General features: G+C 40.4%; 1 protein-coding gene across 18 annotated transcripts in view; it reads right to left on the reverse strand.

Annotated features, from left to right (window-relative positions):
* Positions 1 to 8,420: 8,420 nt before the first annotated feature.
* The window catches only part of LOC108699357, an 87,628-nt gene continuing 76,199 nt past the window's right edge, over positions 8,421 to 19,849 (reverse strand). For all 18 annotated transcript variants that reach the window (XM_041573497.1, XM_041573492.1, XM_041573486.1 and 15 more), the window contains 2 exons: positions 19,682 to 19,758; positions 8,421 to 8,976 (listed from right to left, as the gene is read on the reverse strand). In XM_041573497.1, the coding sequence (XP_041429431.1) occupies positions 8,830 to 8,976; positions 19,682 to 19,758 (224 nt within the window). In that variant the 3' untranslated portion in view covers positions 8,421 to 8,829. The remainder of the gene's footprint in view (positions 8,977 to 19,681; positions 19,759 to 19,849) is intronic.

Consider the following 19,849-nt stretch of genomic DNA (forward strand, 5'->3'; position numbering starts at 1 on the left):
GCACCCGAGCCATGCGGCCATTTCGTAGGTTGCCATATGCGGAAGTGCCAAAAAGTTGAACAGCCGAAGCCGAAGTCCCGAAGCGGCGAAAAGACCCGAAGTCACAAAAACAGCCGAAATTTAAGTCCTGAAGTGGCGAAAAGACCCAAAGTCACGAAAGGAGGCGAAGTTGAAGTCCTGAAGCATTGAGTTCAATTCTACTGAACACCAGTTTGTGTGTTTTTTTAATCCCCTGGCCACCAATGTATTATTTTAATATTCTATAGGCCCCTGCCACCAATGTTTTTTTTTTTTAAAAAATATTCTGGGGCCCCTATTTTTTTTGTAACTTGTAAGGGGGGCCCTGGCACCATTTGTTTTTTAAAATAAAAATTTTGGGGCCCCAATTTTTTTTAACTTGTAAGGGGCCCTTGCCACCAATGTTTTTTTTAAATTTTACTCTTTTTTTAAAAAATTTTTTGGGGCCCCAATTTTTTTTTTAACTTATAAGGGGGCTCTGACCATCAATAGCTTTTTATAACTTGTGTGTGGGGGGGGTTACTTTTTTAGCGCTGATGTCTGTGTTGTCTTTTAACTGTGATGTGGAGAGGGCCCCCCAAAAATTTTGTTGTACAGGGCCCCGTGATTTCTAATGGCGGCCCTGGCCATTTGTAACATGAGTGCTCATTGGTGTTTTTTTCCTTTAAATAATCTGTGTTGTAAAATGATGTTCAGCCTATGATTAAATGTCTGTGAGATACAAAAAGCATAAGGCTGTGCCTTAGTGAACCAAATAAACCACATTTTCATTTTTACACATCTGTCTGGACGACTGCTTTTTGCCTGCTCTACTGCAATACAATTTGGATCTACTACCTTAGCTGAAGGTTCAGGACTAGGGCACCTGGACCTCTTCCAATACTAGTTGAGTTAACAATCCTGTGACCTTTTCTCTTTCAGTGTATGAATTATTTGCAATGTAAACAGTGTCATTTAGAAACTAACATTAAACCATAAAAATCCCTTTAAGTTCTTTAAAGCATGCACAAGTTCCCCTTTTTCTTACTTTATATACCGTTTTTTTATCCTGCTTTATTTACTTAGTTGACTGCAGAAGTTATGAGGTTGGTTTATACAAGAGAAATGTGTGGACATTGTAAATATTTTGCTTCAGTAGTTTATACAGCAACATGACATTGTCACTCTTTTGTCTCTTACAATGCGCTGCAATCCCTTTCCCACAATAAATTGAATATTAAATTGATATTGGATTTGTGTGCTTATTCTGTTTTATTGTTAAGTTCTTATTTTTGCCAGTTTATTTGTGTTGGTTTTATGGTCTATTGTGATAAAAGTTTTGTATTTTCAAAAGGACACTGCAAGTATTGACTCCATTCATCCAGGGTTCCCACCGTGAGCTGTCAATAGGCGCCGCAGACTTGTGCCTAAGTAATCGGGTGCAGATGTCGTGGTGAAGGCTGGAAATGGAGTGATTGTGCTTGATTTGTAGAAATGTGCAACTGTAATTGTGTGTGTTTTAATGCATTGGACATAATTGTAGTTGCGAAATATACACAGCCCTAATTACGCCTGACCTGTGGGAGACAAAGACACTGCCATATGGGCAAAAACCATGATGAATTGTCCATTGCATAAATGCGCCTCTCTAGTCTCTTTCAATAACCTTGTGGGTTGATTTATTCATATGTCAGGCTCTGCTGGGGTTTGATCCTGGGACTTCCTGGTTTCTTGTCATACACATCAGGGCAGGAGAGCAGCCGGCACTTTCTCATTCTGCCCTATATAAGCCCAGCCCTCATCACAGGCTGTGCTATGGCTCTCTTTCCCTGCTCTGGCCTCTGGCTGCTCCTTGTCTAGTTCCTGTTCTGTTCTCTGCTCATCTTGTTTTTGCACCTACTCCTGGTCCAGTCTGTCTTGCTCCTGTCCTCCTGGTCACCCCCATCCTGACCTGGTTCTAGGCCCGCACCATCCCGTTCTTTCCAAGAGTCTTCGTCCTAGTCCTTCTGCTTCTTCTAAACACAGTTCTCATCTGGTTCTACTCCCGCACCATCTTGCTATGTCCAAGACTCTTCACCCTGCTTCACTCCTGTCTACATCCAGTCACAGATTCTTCACCCGCTCCGTCCTGTTCTTGTTCACACTGTATCATCTCCTGCCTGAAGGATTCACCTTCCTTCTTAGCGCCCCCTACCAGACCCTGACATCATATTTCAGATACTGATTTTGCAGCTGTTGGGCGAAAATCACTGCAAAACATTGAACAAATCAAATGCATTCAAGCTTGAGTTATTAAAACTTACGTTTTTTTAAATCTAACAAACAAAACACATATTAAGTAAACAAATAAAAACTTCAATAAATAGATGGGTTATGGTTTGTCTGACCCACAATTAAAGGAGAGCTACACCCTAAAAATTAATGTGGCTAAAAATGACATATTTTATATACTTTACTTATTGCACGAGGCTAAAGTTTCAGCTTGTCAATAGCAGCAATGATCCAGGACTTCAAACTTGTCACAGGGGGTGACCATCTTGGAAAGTGTCTGTGACACTCACATGCTCAGTGGGCTCTGATTGGCTGTTGAGAAGCTAAGCTTAGGGCTCGTCACTAATTATCCAGCAGAAAATGACATTTCTATTCTATGTGTACTGTATATTGTGAGTGGGTCCCTAAGCTCAGTAAGTGACAGCAGCACAGAGCATGTGCAGTGAATCAGCAGAAAAGAATATGGGGAGCTACTGGGGCATCTTTGGAGACACAAAGCTTTACTGCTAAAGGGCTGTGTTTGCCTTGGGCTGGTACAGAAGCACAAAACATAATATACAACTTGCTACTTCTTTAGTTAAGCTTTAAATTGTAAAGGTCTTTGCAAACGTATAGCTAGGCATCAGAGTGCAGCCTTCCTGTTAGCAAGAATACCGCACACCACATGTGCTAAAAATAACCACTGGGCAGAAAGCATTTTAGATGGCGGTTTCTCGGTATTCATCTGTGAAATGGTTTAAAGGAAAGAGCAGAAGGAAAGTCAATGAAGCTCTGCCTTTAGGCTGAGAGTCTCTTGAATTTACGTGTTGAAGAATCATTATGCAATTGAATTTGGTCAGCTTATTTGCTTGTTTGCTAAATACCAGTTATTTGTGGTTTGACCTCATGAGTTTGTATGAAGCCAAACCAAACAGTACCAAACATACCATAAAGAAGTCGTCTGCATATAAACTCTTCACCCTATAGACTTATCAGGCTGCACCCTCAGGGGCAAATTCACTAAGATTCGTAGTTGCGCCAGGCGTAACTTCGCCGCACTTCGCCAGGCGTAGTTTCGCCAGCGCTTCGCAAATTCACTAAAATCCGAAGTTGCGCTCAGGGGTAGCGTAAGGTTGCGAAGTTGCGCTAGCGTTGATTCGTTAAGCGAAGTTACGCTAGCGATGGTTAATTTGCATATGGCACCAAATCCAAATTTCAATGGAGGAATACGTAGAATCACTACAAATGCCTAGAAAACCTTCAAAACATCAAATAAAATGTTTATTTTGCCCTACACATGTGCCCACTGTCTAGGTAAGTTGCCATGAGTCAGGAAATGTAGGGGGGAAGGAGGGGAGCCCCAAAAAAATTTGCGATCTTTTTCAGCCTATCACCCATAATGGAGAAAACACACCAGCGTTTTTTGGGACTTAGAAAAAATTTTGACTTTTTTTGAAGCAATCCCTATCTACTCTATTGCGCTTCGCCTGGTCTGAGGTGGCGAAGGAAGTCTAGCGTAAAAGGTAGCGTTCAGTACACTGCGCGCGTTAGTGAATTTGCGTACTTACGTCCGTAGCGATAATTCGCCAGGCGTAAGGGTGCGAAGTAACACTAGCGAATCTACGCCAGCGTTCGTTAGTGAATTTGCGCAGTAACGAAAATGCCAAACGCTAGCGAAGTAACGCTAGCGTTTGGCGCTCAGTGAATTTGCCCCATAGTGTGTTGGGTTTATACCTGTCCAGTTTTGACCTGGACAGCCTGGTTTTCATAAGCGCTTTTAGGGTCATCAAAACTGTCTGGATTTCCCGTAAGGGGCCTCAACATACATGAAATGCCAATGCTTAATTTGAGCTTCAGTACAAGCTGTGATCGATTATTATTTAGTTTCTTGAACAAGAAAATGAAGGAAAGGAGCCATCGTTTACTCTGTCAATACTTATCAGCGAAGGCCACTTACCTACAGATTCACCTGGAATTTGTTTCCTTCAGTTCTTTTCTGTTCTGAAGAAATATTGTTTATGCTTTCCAGGCAATGTTGACAAGTTTTGTCTAACTCCTGATTGTTATATGTCTGGAGGCGACCCAGTTTTAGGGGCCCATTTACTTAGCGCGAGTGAAGGAATAGAAGAAAAATATACTTTGAATTTCGAATAGTCGAATATGGCTACTTCGACCATCGAATGGGCTACTTCGACCTTCGACTACGACTTCGAATCGAACGATTCGAACTAAAAATCGTTTGACTATTCGACCATTCGATAGTCGAAGTACTGTCTTTTTAAAAAATACTTCGACCCCCTAGTTTGCCACCTAAAACCTACCGAGGCCAAAGTTAGCTTATGGGGAAGGTCCCCATAGGCTTCCTTCGAATCGAACGATTATTCCTTTGATCGTTCGATCGTAGGAATAGCGCTAAATCCTTCGACTTCGATATTCGATGTCAAAGGATTTACATTCGGCAGTCGAATATCGAGGGTTAATTAACCCTCGATATTCAACCCTATGTAAATCTGCCCCTTAGACTGCTCCATACTGACCACTTTAGTAATGTAAACAGGGCCGCCATTAGAAATCACGGGTCCCCATACATCAACATTTTCGGAGGCCCCTAGGCCAAGCCCACCCAGCCCCACCCCAGATCCTGTCCACCCCAGACCTGAAAGCCCACACAGACATCAGCGCTAAAAACTGTAACCCCCCCCACACCAGTTATAAAAAGCTATTGATGGTCGGTCCCCATTGTAAGCTAAAAAAAACCTGTGCTGCCAGGGCCCCCCATAAAAGTTTTTTTTTTTAAATAAAATTGGTCAGGGCCCCCTACAAGTTAAAAAAATAATTGGTGACCAGGGCCCCCTATAAGTTAAAAAAAAACATTGGCGCCAGGGCCCCCCATAAAAAATGCTTTTAAACATTGCGCAAAGGCCCCCCATAAAAGATTTTAAAAAACCATTGGTGGTCAGGGCCCCCATAAGTAAAAAAAAATGTTGACGCCAGGACCTCCCATAAAAGTTTTTTTTTTTTAAAAACATAGGCGCCAGGGCCCCCCCTTACAAGTTAAAAAGAAACATTCGGGCCCCAGAGATTTTTTTAAAAAAAACATTGGTGGCAGGGGCCTATAGGGTATTAAAAAAATACATGTTTAATAAAATAAAAAGATGGTGTTCAGTAGAACTGAACTCGCGGCTTCAGGACTTCAAACTCTGCTCCTTTTATGGTTTTGTGTCTTTCGTGGCTTCAGGACTTCAAGTTTGGCTCCTTTCGTGACTTAAAGTCTTTTCGCTGCTTCAGGAATTAAATTTAGGCTCCTTTGATGTCTTTTTGTGGCTTTGGGACTTTAAGTTGGGCTCTTTGGGACTTTGGCTCTTCGGGACTACGGCAGATGCGGTACGGCTTTGGCGCAGCCAAATCTTGGGCCTGGTACAAGAGTACCCCCTGAACCCCCTTGATGGCGACCCTGAATGTAAACCATTGAGAGTAAATTACCAACTCTTTAACCATTAGCAGCAAAGACTGTGAATATAAGAAACACCCTTTGGGGCAAATTTACTAAAGGGCGAAGTGACTAACGTTAGCGAAAATTCGCCAGCATGACGTCATTGCGTTACTTTGCAGATTTAATAACGGCGCTGGCGTCACTTTGCTAGCGAAGGAGATGGACTCTAGTGCTACTTTGCACTCTTACGCCAGGCATCGTTTTTTTTGGGGTACCCGGGCTCCCCCCTACATTTCCTAACATATGGCACATAAACTATACACTGGGCTCATGTGTAGGGCAATATAACAACTTTATTTTATTTTATTAATGTTCCCTGGGCTTGTGTAGTGTAATGTATTTGCTGCAACATATACGTCCATTGTACTTTCACTTCCCGCCGTATGCAAATTAGCCAACGCTAGCGCAACTTCTCTTTGCTTGCCGCAGTAACGTGAGCGCAAGTTCGCCAACGTTTGGAGCCCTGGATGCAACTTCGGATTTTAGTGAATTAGCGGTGTCCTGGCGAATCTACACCTGGCGAAGTGTGGCGATGTGAGCAAAGCCCTCGCTGTCGAATTTACGGAGGTTAGTGAATTTGCTCCATGTCCTTACAGAATGAATAATTCCTGCAGTGAGAGGGCTGGATAACATGCTATAATCTTTGCGTGATCTGTTCCGTTTGTTTCATTTTTTTAAAGTGTCTGCAGGGAGTTTGACTATTTGCAGCTACTACTACTAATACTACTACTATGATCAGACTGGATATAATTGGGAATAAGGACTGTAAGATTGAAAAACTGTTTACTATATCCATTATATAGTGAATAAAGTACCCCCTCTTGTAAAATATAAGGATATTATAAGTTACCGAGGAGTTTCATGACCATATAAAAGTACGAGGCCGAAGGCCGAGTGTTTTTATACAGGTCATGGAACTCCGAGGTAACTTCTAATATCCTCATATCCTTATTTATTATAATACACAAATTTTAGTGAGTCATGTGACAGAAATTACATCACTACTCACCGTTTATAACTGATGACATCACTACTCACCATTTATAAGGATATAATTTACAAGATATTCATGGCTTTTGTGTATTATAAGAGATTACACTTATTATGACTACTTGGAAACAGTGATATCTTGATTTTTTGTGTTACACTAAAGGTATAATGAACTTTTAGTAACTTTTTTACTTTCACGTGTTTAAATGGTCTTCACTCTTCAAGATAAACTGTTGTCAGGCTACAATTGTATTGTTACTGTTACATTCACTATTTTTCTTTCTATTTGGGTCCTCTTCTATTTTTTTCCAGTCTCTCATTCAAAGCACTGCCTTGTTGCTAATTTAAATGGGACCCTAGAAACCAGATTGATGCTGAAATTCCAAACTGAAGAGCCACTGAACTATACAAAATGAACACTAAGGGGCCCATTTACTAAGGGTCGAAGTGAATTTTAGAATTAATCTACGTCGAGTTTCAAAGTAATTTTTGGGTACTTCGACCATCGAATAGGCCAAATTTGACTTCGACTCGAATTGAAAATACTTCACAAATTCGACCATTCGAAAATCGAAGCACTGTCTCTTTAAAAAACTTCGACTTCGACACTTCGCCACCTTAAACCTGCCGAATTGCTGTGTTAGTCTATGGGGACCTCGTAGAACCTATAACCATTATTTGGCTAAGTTTTGAGAAGTCGAAGGATTTTTTGTAAAATCGTACGATCTTAAAAATCCTTCGATTTCGAATGTCGGACTAGCCTAATCGATGGTCGAATTTCAAAGTTTTTTTCACTTCGAAAATTCGACCCTTGATATATCTGCCCCGTTTTCATATTGTTGTCTATGCTACATTAACAGTTAATTTTAAAGGGATACTGTCATGGGAAAACATGTTTTTTCAAAACACATCAGTTAATATTGCTGCTCCAGCAGAATTCTGCACTAAAATCCAATTCTCAAAAGAGCAAACAGATTTTTTTACATTGAATTTTGTAGTCTGACATGGGGCTAGACATATTGTCAGTTTCCCTGCTGCCCCCAGCCATGTGACTTGTGCCTGCACTTTAGGATGGAACTACTTTCTGGCAGGCTGTTATTTCTCCTACTCAATATAACTGAATCAGTCTCAGTGGGACTTGGCTTTTGCTATTGAGTGTTGTTTTTAGATCTACCAGGCAGCTGTTATCTTGTGTTAGGGAGCTGCTATCTGGTTACCTTCCCATTGTTCTTTTGTTTGGCTGCTGGGGGGGAAAAGGGAGGGGGTGATATCACTCCAACTTGCAGTACAGCAGTAAAGAGTGATTGAAGTTTATCAGAGCACAAGTCACATGACTGGAGGCAGCTGGGAAACGGACAAAATGTCTAGCCCCATGTCGGATTTCAAAATTGAATATAAAAAAATCTGTTTGCTCTTTTGAGAAATGGATTTCAGTGCAGAATTCTGCTGGAGCAGCACTATTAACTGATGTGTTTTGGAAAAAACATGTTTTCCCATGACAGTATCCCTTTAAGGTAAACTACCCCTTTTAGTTTGGCTAATAAAGGAACCTAGAAGATGCAGAAGGCAGGTCTTTAGTGGCTAGAAGGTATAACTGTACAATCTCCTTCTTTGCATATTCCCCATTCAGGCCATAATCAACATAAACCTTTCCCACCCACAGTAAAATGTCAATAGAGAAACATCAATGTGATGCTCAAGAAATTTTATTCTGATATAAGTAAATACAGATAAACAGGGTAGGAAAGTAAATATAAGTAAAACACAAGAGATATCTAATCATTATATATATATATAATCACCTATTCAATCTTATTAGTAATTCCAATTTTACTCCTATCCTACAGTGTTAATCCTATCATCTCTGTGCTTATTAGTGCCCAACCTAGAAGATGTCCTATATTTCTCTTATTCACGTTCAACATGCTCTAAACATGAGTGATTATAGGAGTGGCAATAAAAAGATACAGAGAGGCACACACTTATATGAACTTACTTATGTTACCTATATGATCTAGTAATTATTTATGAAAAGCTTCAGTGCAGGTATGAAGAATTAATCAAATGTATTGAGATCAGCAGGTCTTCTCCTAGGTAAATCACACACACATTTCAGCTTTTTCCTTAAATGAAACGTCATCTGAAACCATGAAGGAATCTTGGCTCACAAGGTTATCAGCCGTTGCTGAATTTTTATTTGCTGTGTTATTCTGTTTCATCCGTTCAAACTTGTACCTTGCCGGGCCCTAAAACAAAGGGAAAAAAGTCCAGGATAATAAGTGAATGGGATTATAAAATAAAATCTGCAAGGCTGGAAACTGGTCTTATATGCAGGGAACATTTGCTGGTCTCCTGTTTATTAGTTCCTATTGGTTACTGCACCTGTGCAAACTTACAGCCATTTATTACATATGGGGGTAATAATTCACCAGCATACAAGGGAAAGTTGTGCTCACCACTCATTTTTTATCCATTAAGCTGGGGTGCAATGAGGCTGTGACCACAAAATACATAAGATCCTCTGCACTCAACCCATTATCAATATATTAAGGACATTGAGACATTTTGTGCCTTAAAGGGCATGTAAAGGCAAAAATATAAAATCCCATTTTTACTTTCTTTAATGAAAAAGAAATCTATCTCCAATATACTTTAATTAAAAGATGTCTACAGTTTTTATCATAAACCTGACTGTATGCAGTGCAATTCCCCCTTCTTTTACTGCTGTTGATAGGAATTGTCAGATGGTCCCTAACTGCTGTGCAGGTAAACAATCATACTTTCAAATGGCAGGGGGAGCCCCCCCACCTTACTTCCCAGAACTCGAGCAGCATTGTTGGATTTCCTGTAGAGATTTGTATCCAGAGACGCAGCGCAGTCTCTATATTATGATTATTAATCAGTCTTGCTGTATTGGCTTCTATGGCAGATATTATTTGACTTGTGCTGTTTTGATCATTTATGATGATCCCTAAGCTTAACCTCCCAACTGAAGCCCAGACCACACTGAGCATGTGCGAGTCTTGATATTGCAGAAATGTCTAACAAAGTTACAAGATGACAGCCCCCTGCGCCAACTTTGAAAGCATTAATCATTTGTCTTATTAGGCTGCTGGTGCAGTAAGTTCAAGTTTATATTTAGTATACATAATACAGCATTTCTAACATTATTCTATTTTAGACTTTAGTTGCCCTTTAAAGAGATACTGACACCAGAAATTAAACCATTTTTTTACGTGTCATAAAATTGTCTTTGCACACTATTTAAAATATTGCCATCAAATTATCTGCCCAATACTTTAACATTACGGGGCACATTTACTAAGGGTCGAATATCGAGGGTTCATTAACCCTGGATATTCGACCGTCGAAGTAAAATCGAAGTCGAAGGATTTGCATAAAACTTCGTTCGATCGATCAAAGAAAAAATCGAACGATTTTTCTTCGACAAAAAAACGTAGAAAATTTCTGGGGAAGGTCCCCATAGGCTAACATTGGAGCTCGGTAGGTTTTAGTTGGCGAAGTAGGTAGTCCAAGTTTTTTTTAAAGAGACAGTACTTCAACTATCGAATGGTCGAATAGTCGAACGATTTTTAGTTCGAATCGTTCGCTTCAAAGTCGAAGTAGCCTATTCGATGGTCGAAGTACCCAAAAAAATACTTCGAAATTCGAAGTATTTTTAATTCGATTCGTTCACTCGATCTTAGTAAATGTGCCCCTACCTGTCTGATCCCCCATGCTTCCCTGTGAGGGGGCTGCCATATTTGTGCTGCAGGAGTCCGTTAACATTAGAAATTCTAACTGACAGGTTAAGAAGTGACACAGGTTGGCAAAACAGTCAAGTTTAGGAATTTCAAGCACCAATTACTTACAAAAGTAGAACTATCAGTGAAAAACATGATCTACAGGTAACTTTTAATGTGCATTAATATTTTGAATGATCGTTTTTTAGTGTCAGTATCAGTTTAAGTTACTAAAAATGCTTTAACATGCCCGCTCCATGTTGTAGCTCCCATCCTTCCAGCTATAGTCAGGTGATCCGACTGGTGTCTAATAAAAGAGCTTTACTTTGAAAGCAGCTAGTAAGTTGCAGGTAAAACTTAGTCCCTTTGTAAAATGTATAATGAAGCAATGGAATTCTTAAAGGGATACTGTCATGGGAAAACATGTTTTTTTCAAAACACATCAGTTAATAGTGCTACTCCAGCAGAATTCTGCACTGAAATCCATTTTTCAAAAGAGCAAACAGATTTTGTTATATTCAATTTGTGAAATCTGACATGGGGCTAGACATATTGTCAGTTTCCCAGATGCCTCCAGTCATGTGACTTGTGCTCTGATAAACTTCAATCACTCTTTACTGCTGTACTGCAAGTGATATCACCCCCTCCCTTCCCCCACCCCAGCAGCCTAACAACAGAACAATGGGAAGGTCAAGAGATAGCAGCTCCCTAACACAAGATAACAGCTCCCTGGAAGATCTAAGAACAGCAGTAAATAGTAAAAGCCAAGTCCCACTGACACTGATTCAGTTACATTAAGTAGGAGTAATAGCCTGCCAGAAAGTAATTTCATCCTAAAGTGCAGGCACAAGTCACATGACTGGGACAGCTGGGAAATTGACAATATGTCAAGCGCCATGTCAGATTTCAAAATTGAATATAAAAAAATCTGTTTGCTCTTTTGAGAAATGGATTTCAGTGCAGAATTCTGCTGGATCAGCACTATTAACTGATGTGTTTTGGAAAAAACATGTTTTTCCATGACAGTATCCCTTTAATGAATCAGATAAAATTTGAGTGTAGGACTGGCCATACCAGGGATGACTTTGACGTAGTTGGCCAGCTTAAATATATTGCAATATATGGACAAACAATCCCTGTTTTGTTTAAAGGGTAAGACATTTTTTAGTAGCTGTATGCACAAAATGTTTCAATGTCCTAAATAATGGGTTGAGTGCAGAGGACCTCTTGTATTTGTCTGTAAGGATTCACCAACATCATTTGCTGAACTCCTACTACAGAGTAATGACATCATGTGGAAGCAAGACTGATATCATTATTATTATTATGTATTTATGAAGCGCCAACTCCACCAGGCTGTACAATAAATGTGTTTATACAGTGAACATACAAATTTACATACAAAGCAACCAATAGTCAATACAAGAAGAGAAGAGTACCCTGCCCAAAAGAATTTACAATCTAAAAATGATGTAGGGATTATTGTTAGGATTTTCCTGCTGTGCTAGGAAACATTAGGTTTCGGACATAGCCACAAGTAAGGGGAATTATCATTTACCTCATACTGGAGTAGGTTTAACCCTGACTTTAAGGATTTTAAATACTTAAAAAACTAAATAGCTAAAATAAGAATAATAAGTATTTTAATTCATTATTACAGAGAAAAAGGAAATCGTTTTTAAAAATTTCTATTATTTGGATAAAATGGAGTCTATGGGAGACGGCCATTCCGTAATTCAGAGCTTTCTGGATATTGGGTTTAAGGATAAGGGATCCTATACCTGTACTGTAAGGAACACTCTTGGAGTTCTCAGTTATTTAAAAGCCGAGGTAGTAGACTGCCCAAGGAAACTGCTCAGCCCAAGAAGGAAAGTCTACAAGCACTAGTAACCCATGTAACAGGCACTAGTAACCCATGTAACAGGCATTAGAACACTGTATCCCAGAGAAGGCTGACCTGTGGTATGGTTTAGATTGAATGGTAAGGTGTGGTTGGTCAAAGTCCTGTCTGAAAGTATACAGCTTTTAATGAAGATAAAGACGCCATTTATGAAAGTGTCAAAACAAAAATGCTAACGGTCACAGTTCTGACTATAGCTCTAACGTGCACCTCTTAAAGGAGAAGGAAAGCTACCAAGTCTGTTTATTGCTAATAATAGCATTGTAGAATGCTATATTTATTCTGCAGAATGCTTTACCATACCTGAGAAGACAGCGCTAGAAACTCTCTCTGTTTGTTTAGGATAGAAGCTGCCATATTAGCTTGGTGTGACATCACTTCCTGCCTGAGTCTCTCCCTGCTCACTCATAGCTCTGGGCTCAGATTACAACAGGGAGGGCAGGAGGGAGAGAGAAGCAAACTGAGCATGCTCAAGCCCAAGCCCTGGAGGTTTAAGCTGAAAACAGGAAGTCTGATACAGAAGCCCATGTAACACAATAGAAGGAAAGAAATGCAGTGTTTCTTTTGACAGGGGACTCAGAGCAACATTACTTTGAGGGTTTACTGGTATATTTAGATGGACCTTTCTGATAAGGCTTACTTAGTTTTAACCTTTCCTTCTCCTTTAAAGGAGAACTAAACTCTAAAAATTAATATGGTTAAAAAATGCCATATTTATATACTGAACTTATTACACCAGCCTAAAGTTTCAGCTTGTCAATAGCAGCAATGATCCAGGACTTCAAACTTGTCACAGGGGGTCACCATCTTGGAAAGTGTGTGTGACACTCACATGCTCAGTGGGCTCTGATTGGCTGTTGAGAAGCTAAGCTTAGGGGTCGTCACTAATTATCCAGCAGAAAATGAGCTTCCCCTGTAATATAAGCTGATGCTACAGGTTTGCTGATTATTAAATTCTGATGCTAATTGCACTGGTTTCTGTGCTGCCATGTAGTAATTATCTGTATTAATTACTTATATTGTGACATTTCTATTCTATGTGTACTGTATATTGTGAGTGGGTCCCTAAGCTCAGTAAGTGACAGCAGCACAGAGCATGTGCAGTGAATCAGCAGAAAAGAAGATGGGGAGCTACTGGGGCATCTTTGGAGACACAGATCTTTACTGCTAAAGGGCTGTGGTTGCCTTGGGCTGGTACAGAAGCACAAAACATCATGTACAACATTTCTAGCTACTTCTTTGGTTAAGCTTTAGTTCTCCTTTAAGTAAATTATTTAATGCAGTTGACTGCCTTTTTGCCAATTGTTGTGGCCTTGTAAAAGTGACGCGAGTAGCCCACCAAATTCAAAGGAGCAGATAAAAGTGTAATTATTGCCTATACAAGTGACTGTATGATAGATTTCTATATTGCCATTCCTTGATTATAACAGCTCTTTTATTTCTGCCAGCTCTGTTCATAGGCTGTTCGATAGGTTTGTGTCAAATCCTATGCCTAAAAGAGGTTCAATAAAATTCTAGTTCACCCTTTCCAAAAGCATGTAAACATCTGAAATAAATTCCATTTTTGAACACACTACTGTACTGTAGGTTTCAGTATCCTGAAATATTCTCTTTCCTGTCTCTCCCTGCCAGAAACCTTATCTGATAAGGGTATAGATACCTATGGGTCCTAGTAATGTTTATCAAATAGTGATTTATGTGGTTATTATTGGAATTTTAGGTCTATCTTATTGATGAAAAAATATTGATTTATATTATGATACTACACGTTATATTCTTCTATGATAAACATTTTAAAATATTGTGCCCACAGGGCACCATCAGATCTTGGGTTTCTGGGGTGGTCTCCAGGAATTAACCCCTGTTGGAGAGGGGACAAAAGGATGATGCAGACTGGTTAAGAAAAGAAAACACACTAGAAGGTGAGAGAGTGAGAATAAGTCACATATTACAGAGGGAGAGAATTCTGGACAGGGAGCAGAGAGAAACAAACTTAATCTGGCCATATACATACCGTATATACTCGAGTATAAACCGTCCCGAGTATAAGCCGAGGTACCTAATTTTACCTCCAAAAACTGGGAAAGCTTATTGACTCGAGTATAAGCCTAGGGTGAAAAATGCAGCAGCTTCTGGTAAGTTTCAATCAAAAAATTGAGGATTTCTGCTCCCATTGGAGGTGCCGGCGTCTCGTTTTTGGATGCCGACGACCGCTCTTGGACGCCGGCGAATATTCTTGGAGACTATTCTTAGTTGCCGGCCACTATTCTTAGGCGCCGGCGACTATTCTTAGACAACGGCGACTATTCTTAGGCGCCGGAGACCGTTTTTGCGCTTGACCCGAGTATAAGCCGAGGTAGAGTTTTTCAGCATATTTTTGGGGTTGAAAAACTCGGCTTATACTCGAGTATATACGGTATACATCTTCTAGTCTGGTAAAGTCACCCAACAAATAGATTTTTGCCCAAATTAGCCATTCAACTGGTGACAAACTGGGCTTATTTAATCATTTTGTCCCCTGGTAAATCATCAGCTCAAATTAGGGACTCTTGCAAACTCATGGGATGGGGTCCCTTGCTTGGATTTTTAGCTGTCCAATTTAAAACATGACTAGCACTATCTAGTATAGGTCAATCTAAAAAAAAACCAAAAAAAAAAAAAACCTTCCAATGCTGTTCTAACATCTGTACCCCGGCGGTTTCAGAACACTTCACACATCCATTCATGCGACTCCCACAAGTAACACCTGTATCTAGGAGTTGCATGACACATTGGATAATCCTATCACAACTACACAGAGTCAAAACCTCTGTGAATTTCTTCAGATGTCTCCTCTTTGAAGAGTTACAATGTGCCATTGTAAATGGATTAGTGGAAGAGTTTATATGCCGAGAATTTCCCACACCAGTCAGTTGAACTGAAGAAGCTGCTCGGATGAGTAGTGAAACGTCTTCATTGATTACTCAGCAAGTCCAGTTGTTTTTAGATTGACCTATACTAGATATACCATAACCTGGATGAATGAAAATCTTCATAGTCATGACTAGCACTAAGCAAATGTTGATGAGGCCATTGTTTTCACCCCCATGCACAAACTAATAGACTGACATATGAAAGTTGGAAGAGAAGGACAAAGTAGGGACAAGAAAAAGATATACAGAGAGCTAAACAAAGAAAGAGGGAGAAACTGTACATAGAAACAAGGTGGAGTAGACGATGAACCAGCAAGAGAGAGAGACAGCAATAGGCGAACTGAAGTTTTAGGAGGGCACAAGAATGGGTTTTAGAAAAGTAAAGATAGGTCAAAAATTAAAAAAAAACACTGAAAAACAATGAGGAGGAGCCACTGAAAAAGGGGGAGATGAAGGTGAGCAGACAAAGTAATAGACTGGCTGAAACTACTTTCTTCTAGGCTGGCACTTTTCCGTTCCTTCCATTCTTGATGTATTTTGGGTAGCTTTCCAGGGCCGGTCAACATAGTGGCATACCTCCCAGCACACCCAGTCTAGGGGGTCCATATTGGTCCCTGCAGTTAATAAGACCAGCCCTCTAACTATCATAACTTAACTTTTGTAAAATGTAATATACATGCAAGTGGCAAGAAGTGGCAAAGATGGTTACTTTCTTTCAGTGAAATTCTTTTCCAAGTGTCATGGATAGGAGCCATATACTGTATATAACGCTTAAACCTCCATATGTGATAAAAAGCCCAACGTTTTCCTTTTCTGGTTGTTTTTAAACAGATAACCAGTGAATGCTACCTGCCGACTGGTTGCCATAGGTAACTAGACTTGTAACAAACTTTGTACCTTTTATAACATAACCCTATGGGTTCTTTGTTCAACGTAAGGAAAATACATGAAGTTTTGGGTATCCATTCTACCTATGGTTTGTGACAGCTGTTGCAGTAAACACTTGAGAACAATGAAATTTAAATTAAATTCTGTCTATTTGGCCATTTAACTCAATGAGAAGAAAATAGTTTAACCTATTATATGTCTCAGATAAGCTGATTTTCTAAAGGCCCGAGAAGCAGATAGCAATTAGAGAATGGGAATAGCTCTGTTATGCAGGTGATGGTGGGGTAGTAAAGGTTAAAAATCAAACCTATCTGTGCTTTATTATTAAAAGAGTAATAAAATATGGGGTTTTGAAAAATTGATTGATGAACAGACACACGAGATGTTTGCATTTGCATTTACCGGTAGAGTCTACATACTTATTGGTTGTGATTGGTTGCTAAATTTGCAGCAGTCTTTACACCTTTATTATATCACTCCCTGTGGGACATTCACTAAGATTCGTAGTTGCGCCAGGCATAACTTCGCCGCTCTTCGCCAGGCGTAGTTTCGCCAGTACTCCGCAAATTCACTAAAATCCGAAGTTGCGCTCAGGGGTAGCGTAAGGTTGCGAAGTTGCGCTAGCGTTGATTCGCTAAGCGAAGCGAAGTTACGCTAGCGATGGTTAATTTGCATACGGCGCCAAATTCAAATTTCAATAGAGGAATATGTAGCAGCAATACAAATGCCTGGGAAACCTTCAAACATCAAATAAAATTTTTATTTTGCCCTACACATGTGCCCACTGTATAATTAAGTTGCCATGAGTCAGGAAATGTAGGGGGGAAGGAGGGGAGCCCCAAAAATTTTTTCGATCTTTTTCAACATATCACCCATAATATAGAAAAAACGCCAGCGTTTTTTGGGACTTAGAAAAAATGTTAACTTTTTTTGAAGCAATCCCTATCTACTCTATTGCGCTTCGCCTGGTCTGAGGTGGCGAAGGAAGTCTAACGTAAAAGGTAGCGTTTAGAACAATGCGCGTGTTAGTGAATTTGCGTAGTTACGTCCGTTGCGCAAATTCGCCAGGCGTAAGGGTGCGAAGTTACACTAGCGAAGTTACGCCAGCGTCCGTTATTGAATTTGTGAAGTAACGAAATGCGTTTTGATGCTAGCGTTAGGCGCTTCGGCGCATAGTGAATTTGCCCCCCTATGTTTCCAGGTTCCAGATTAAAGGAACAGTTCAGTATAAAAATAAAAACTCGGTAAATAGATAGGCCGTGCAAAATAAAAAAAGTTTCTAATATAGTTAGTTAGCCAGAAATGTAATGTATAAAGGCTGGAGTGACTGGATGTGTAACATAATAGCCAGAACACTACTTCCTGCTTTTCAGCTCTCTTGGTTTCCACTGATTGGTTACCAGGCAGTAACCAATCAGTGACTTGAGGGGGGGGTCACATGGGACATAACGGTTGCTTTTGAATCTGAGCTGAATGCTGAGGATCAATTGCAAACTCACTGAACCCAAACTTGGCTGCCCTTTTATTAGACACCAGTGGGATCACCTGACTATAGTTGGGAAGGGTGGGGGCTACAACAATGAGCTGGTCACTGCTCCTGTACAGGGCCGGATTGGGAGTAAAAAGCAGCCCGGGCAAAAAAATCAAAGCAGCCCACATGTTAACACACAATGGTTTTGTACTCATCCACACATATATTGGGGTAAAACTGCAAAAATGATGTTCATAAAGAGTTGCCTTTCTCACAGTTATGTTTTGGGTAGCCGAGGATGAGTAGAGTAGAACAGTGCTTTATTAGCAGGCTCATGTAGCCATTACACAACAGTAACTTTCACGTTTAAGCTGTCCAGGAAGCATGCACAGTATAAGTCTGAACACAGTGACATCTACAGGCCATTTGTATAAACACCACACTCACTTAACTGTAATTCATGTAAAATATGTTAAACATTCTTTACTGGCACCACACAAAACTAGTCTGTCCTTATTAACCAATTATTACACGTATGCGCAAGCGGCAGCTGGGGGGGGGAGTGCATGTTTACCATGACAGTATCCCTTTAAGTAAGAAGTTTGGAGAAGTATGGAGATCCAAACTATTGAAAGATCCATTATCAGGAAAACTGCAGGTCCTGAGCATTCTGGATAACAGGTCCTATAGCTGTATATAACAAACACTGGGTAAATGTAATAGAAGCAAGAGCAGACAATGACACTCATTATAACTCCTGGTACAGCAGATAAGAGTAATGCCCCTGATTCTCCTGATATTGAAGTAAATCTGCCAGTATTATATGTATATATACAGCTGATATAGTGTATTACAGCTCAGTGACAGACATAAGAAGTAAGAAGCAGAAGTCTCTGGTACAGTAATACTCATCATATGAAGTAACAGCAAGAACAAGCCCCTCATACCCATGTCACTGATACAGAAGACAAGTTCCCGGTGGTGTCCCACATATTCACATGAAGCAGCCCCGCAGTGCTGACACAGGTCTCTGGTTCAGTTGGGGTCACGCACACACTGCCCGCTGCTGGACTCACACACTCCGCTCACATGCAGCTTCTCACACGCCTTCCCTGCTGATACTGCTCCAGAGTCCCGACAACCCTGTCCCAGCAATCAGCAGCGCGACCACGAGCAACCTCCGCTCCCCTCCCTGGCTTTGTCCCGGCAGTGAGTGCGGCCTAGACTCTCCCCCGGCTGTGAGGAGCGACAGGCAGCCAGACGCTACAGCAGCCAGATTGGGTGACCAAGGCCGCTCTTGTTCGGGTGTTTAGGCAAGTGCGGCGCCGCATCTAATTACAATTACTGATCGGAAGCGGCCCACTTAACAAAAAATACAGCGGCCCCTCGGGCATTTGCCCGTTCGGACAAATTGCCAGTCCGGGCCTGCTCCTGTATGACTATAACAAACAACGAAAAGTTGCCAACTATAGTCAGGTGATCCCACTGGTGTCTAATAAAAGGGCAGCCAAGTTTGGGAGTTATATTTTGAAAGCAGCAAGTAAGTTGCAGGTAAAACTTAGTCCCTTTGTAAAATGTATAATGAAGCAATAGAATTCTTAATGAATCAGATGAAAATTGAGCGTAGGACTGGCCAGATATGGGATGACTTTGACGTAGTTGTTCAGCTTAAATATATTGCAATATATGGACAAACAATCCCTGTTTTGTTTAAAGGGTAAGGCATTTTTCAGTAGCAGTATGCACAAAATGTCTCTGTCTTAAATATATTGATAATGGGTTGAGTGCAGAGGACTCTTGTATTTGACTAAATGTATTTTGTGGTCACAGCCTCATTGCACCCCCGCCTAATGGTTTTTAAAATAAGTGGTGAGCACAACTTTCCCTTGTTTGTTATAATCAGATTTACATTATCAGTTCAACACAGCATGCGATAAACCCTTTAAGGATGTCATGAGGCTGCACAAATCCTACATATGAGTAGCCTAATAACTGCTGTCTCCCTAACATTTCATAGTTGAATGAGATGTAACTCACCTTGAGAGCTATGATAGCCATACCAGTGACTATTGACAGTGCAGCACAAAGTCCAATTCTCAACCTGGAACGCGATTCTGGAAGACAAAATGAAATAATGAGAAAATCATTTACCACAATTAGCTTACACTGGCAAATAATGACCTGTTTACTGGTATATGCAAACAA

This window comes from Xenopus laevis, chromosome 8L (genome assembly GCF_017654675.1).
Source record: "Xenopus laevis strain J_2021 chromosome 8L, Xenopus_laevis_v10.1, whole genome shotgun sequence".
Lineage (NCBI taxonomy): Eukaryota > Metazoa > Chordata > Amphibia > Anura > Pipidae > Xenopus > Xenopus laevis.